General features: G+C 36.1%; 1 protein-coding gene across 1 annotated transcript in view; it reads left to right on the top strand.

Moving 5' to 3' along the window:
* The first annotated feature begins 523 nt into the window (after window positions 1-523).
* sid4 (secreted immunoglobulin domain 4) overlaps window positions 524-4,667 on the top strand; it is an 8,937-nt gene continuing 4,793 nt past the window's right edge. Inside the window, exons 1-4 of the mRNA XM_084106017.1 lie at window positions 524-777; window positions 2,465-2,611; window positions 3,346-3,480; window positions 4,312-4,490. Of these exons, the coding sequence (XP_083962143.1) occupies window positions 729-777; window positions 2,465-2,611; window positions 3,346-3,480; window positions 4,312-4,490 (510 nt within the window). The 5' untranslated portion in view covers window positions 524-728. The remainder of the gene's footprint in view (window positions 778-2,464; window positions 2,612-3,345; window positions 3,481-4,311; window positions 4,491-4,667) is intronic.

Below are 4,667 nucleotides of genomic sequence, written 5' to 3' on the forward strand. Positions count from 1 at the left end.
CATGTTTAGATGTGAAGTAGGACGTTATTTAGTCCCGTTATGAATCTGACTCCAGCAGTGTTCATCGTGGTAAACGCAGGATTTGTAGGTCGTGCACACCAGCTAACAGGGAACGTTCTCTCGAGGTTCTCTCTAAGCTCTGAACTAACGTTCTTCCAGTAACATTAATAGAAGGTTTGTTCAAAGTTATCTGGACTTTAACGTTTTTGTGCTAACATTTTGAGAGCATTATTATTTATTCATTGCTCATGGAACTATTTTACCTGAAATGTTTAGTTGTGAATTTTTTTAAATGTTATTACTTGTTTTGGAACGTTCAGAGAACATTCACAAGTAATATTACTCTGATAATGTTTAAAGAGAGATAAAATAGAATGTTCCCTTAACATTTGCATATCCAAGAAAAAAACTTTTTGACGTTTGAACATTCAGAGTACATTCAGAAATAATGTTTTTGTAACATTCTTAAAACACATTTTTGTTATCTGGTTGGTTCCCACAAAGCAAAACATGACCCATAGAAACACAAGACAGCAGTTATTGATGCCACACTGAGTTCAACAAAACAGATAAGCTCTCTCTCTCTCTCTCTCTCTCTCTCTCTCTCTGTGTATGTGTGTGTGTGTGTGTGTGTGTGTGCTGATGGGAGGAATATCTCTGTAGAGTGTGTGACAGACAGTGTGTCAGTGTAACATAGGGATCAGACAGAGAAAGATCTCCAGTCCATCATGAAGGTTGGAACCGCAGCGCTGATTCTCTCGGCCGTCCTGCACGCAGGTGAAGCACTTTCTCTCTCTTTTATGTCAGTTTTTTTTTTTTTTTTTTTTTTGTGTGTATCCCAAGATTTTAGTTTTGAAACCTTTTGTGCTGTATTTTCACTGTTAAGGTAAGTTAGTTGTAATTGTTCTGAAATAGATTATTGTTTGCATCTTGTTTCAGTTGTATTTGTTTTCTGTAGCAGCGTTAGTTTAATGTGCACATTTAATGAAATTTATCAGAAAACAGTGAACAGAGGTCAGTTGTTTTGTGTGTCAGACGTCCGCTTCGTTTAACTGGCTTTTCTTTATCTTGGTCTGTTTTTCTCCACAACAAAATACAGTGATAGTCTGAAGTCAGGCTGTAAAGACTGATTAAATCACACGGTCCAACACTGACAGCAAAACTGCAACATTTATTTTCATTTTTATATATATTATTTTTTAAACATCAAAAACAGACAAAGAGCCAAAAAACTGGTTCCCACATTTTGTAGAATTTTACAGAATTGCCAGAAATGGTGTATTTAATTATTTCTAGACGTAACGTATATTCATTTGTTTGCAAATTCATGTTTTTTTATTTTTTATTTAAAGAAAATATATTTTCAAATGCTAGTTTCAATCTTTGCAATGGTTTCCGTTGTAATATTCTTGTGTGTTTAGTTGCAAATCTTCGTCACTGTTGTTGCATTCTGTTTCATTTATTTTTTTGACAGGCTTTGTGGGACACATCACACGTCCCATTAAATTAAGATAATGCGTTCACAGCTTTGCTTTATAATATTCTGATATGCTGTCACTTTTAAATAAGCACATTAAATGTGATCAAATCACACTCACTGGTTTAGTTTTCTCATCAAGTGATTCTGTTGTGCCAAAAACAGATTGAGTGGAGTTTGATTTTTGCTTGCGTTTGTTTAGCAGAGCAGGACTGAAGGTCAGCGAGAGCGAAGGGTTCATCTGACGAAGACTCGAAAATGAAATCAGCCATATCTGAAATTAAACAAAAAAGATTTTCTCAATCATGTCGTCTAACTCAGAGGTTTTCAAACCAGGGGCCACAGGAGAGTGGCGGCAGTCAGTGGAGAAAAACACTGTAAAAAAAGTAAAAATAAATAAACAAATTATAAAAAAGTTGTCTGTGGAAAAGTCTAGAGAAAAACAATGTAAAAAATGTAACAACAAATTATAAAAAAATTAATCAAATAAATATATTCCCATAAATTAATTAATTAATTAGTGAGATTAATAAGAATAAAAATAAAATGTGATAAAATAACTAAATATTAAAAATGAGATTAAAATAAATAAACAACAACAAATAAATATCTTTAACAATACATTAAGTAGAAATATTTTTTCAAATAATAATTTGAATTGGTATATTTGAAGTTTGCGCCATTAATTCTGTTATTTTCCTGTTTACAACTGTGAAGGTGCTTTGAAATCATTTCTCAAGTATAAATCACTAAAAATAAAGGACACTTATACTATAGACAATATATCGGGTCTTTAAATTATACATGAAAACATATAGCAGCCTTTTAAATATGGGGTCCTTCGTGAGGATGATCATATTTGGTGGTCTGTGGCCAGTGAAAGATTGAAAACCCCTGATCTAACTGACAGTCAGAAGCATTCAGTCATAGGCTGAAACATGTGAATGTGTGTTTGACTCAAGCATGTGTGTTGTGTGTTCACATCAGTGTGTGGTCAGAGTCCCGTGGCGTCGGTCCGACCGAAAGCGGCTGCGGTGAACCTCGGCGACACCGTCAGCTTCCAGTGCCGTGTGACGAGCGGAGCTCAGCCCGTCCAGCTGGAGTGGAGGAGGATCAACAACCAGCCGCTGGGAGGTGCGTTGTTCACATCTCAGAAAATCTGCTGAATCATCCAGTGAAAGGGGGAAACACATTTTTTTACACCCTCCTTTTGACCCGGAAGCGGTTCGTAAAACCTTTTTTATTTAAATCCAGTTTTTAGTACGGTAAAAAACTTTGCATAAAGACTATTAAAACACACATAATTTAATTTTCTCAGATATTTTTTTTTTTTTTTTTTTTTAAGAGATTTAACCTTTGAAACTAAATTGTTCTTAATTAACTCATTGGTTTCTCCTGGAGAAATGGGATTAAATGCAGATCACATGTTGAGTGCGTCTCTTCTAGAGTTTCACATCTCAACAGTATCTCAGTACGTGCTCAGGATTGTTAAAGATACCAAAGTCTGTCATCAAAACTCACATATTTATCATTAAATTCTTCCAAAGGACAAATGAGAGCCAACGAGTTGGTCTATAGTAGGAGAAACCTAGTAGTGGAAGAAAGTAGAAGAACCATTCTTGGTTCCCCAAAGAACCTTTCAACATCAGTTATTAAAAGAACCATTTTTATTTTAGTGTGAAGAACATTTAAAAAACATAAAGAACCTTTGTGGAATGAAAAGGTTTTATGGATGTTAAAGGATCTCTTTATGGACCCATCGAAAAACATTTTTTAGAAAGCATAATGCCGTTAGTTAGTAAAAAGACAGGTGACACATCAGATCATGGCGTTAATGGGTTTACGTGTTATGCTGTATTTTGTCACAGATAACGTAAAGCTTGGACCTGATGGTGCCGTCCTGACCATTGTCAACATCCGTCTCAAAAACCAGGGCGGGTATCGCTGCATTGCCACCAACGCTCAGGGAAAATCCACCATCACTGCCACCCTGAGCATCAAACGTGAGTCCAGTGTGTTTCTCGCAGATTAAAGTGGCCATGGAAGGGAAGTTGCTCGTCTTTTCTACCCTGTTGTGTCGTATGTCCGAGTGAAACGCTTCAGGGACAAAAACACATGTGGGCTATTGGCTGATCTCATGTGAGTGACAGGTTATAGCCCCGCCCTCGTCATCAGAGAAGAGAAGAGATGCTGCAAGAGGAACTTATGATGGAAATAATGATGTGCACTCATAAATTAGTTTGAATAAACACTGCAATATTACATTTTGATTTCATGGTGACTTTAAATAGACAATGTTTCTGTTATTGACTGATGCTAGTATGATACTGTAATTATCACAGGCAAAAACTAATCCAAACACAAATCTAGCAGTAAAAAAAATATATTAACATGAAATAAAAGAAAAAGTCTGGAATTTGCAAAGAACAAAAGCTAGAATAATAATATGTGCAAAAATATGAATTATACCAGAGAGGAAATTACTTTTGTTTCTTAATTTTCAATTTTGATTTAATTAATCTCTTGTGCTTCACTTTACTAGTGTATTCTGTCAAAATAACTACCCGGCTCGACCAGAAGGGCATTTTTTGACATGTAAAACAACATCCAACCAAAGTTCACATGCTGCATTTTGAGCTGTATCAGGAAAAACTGAAAGTAATACTCAAATAAAATAAAAATGAAAACAAAAGATAGAAATGGAGTAAATGCTGTATATGAATTATTAAAACTAAATAAAACGAACTTGGGAAAAAAAATCTAATAAAATAAAAAGCAAGTGTATACTTCTGCTGTCAGTCACCTGTATGATGAGTGTTTGTTTGTGTGTTCAGAGCCTCCGAAGGTGCGCGTGACGCCGTCCGGGCCGCTGACGGTTCGAGCGGGCGAAAGCGTGACTCTCGAGTGCAACGTCTCGGGGAAGCCACGCCCCTCCGTCAGCTGGTTCAAACAGGAAGGAGGAAGTGAGACGGAGATGGTTTCCATGACAACAGACACCACTGCATTACTAACGGTGTGAAATATATTTCAATTATGGCAACTCTTGGAATATTTATGGCTTATTAAATGTAATTTAATGATGCAATGTATTTGTTCCTGGTGGACTGGATCCGGAGTATAGACTCGCTACTGCTAACAGAGACACCGACACACTTCTGTGACTTTATAAGATATGCTGCTGCATAAATAG

Source organism: Abramis brama (genome assembly GCF_963993115.1).
Source record: "Abramis brama genome assembly, chromosome: 2".
Lineage (NCBI taxonomy): Eukaryota > Metazoa > Chordata > Actinopteri > Cypriniformes > Leuciscidae > Abramis > Abramis brama.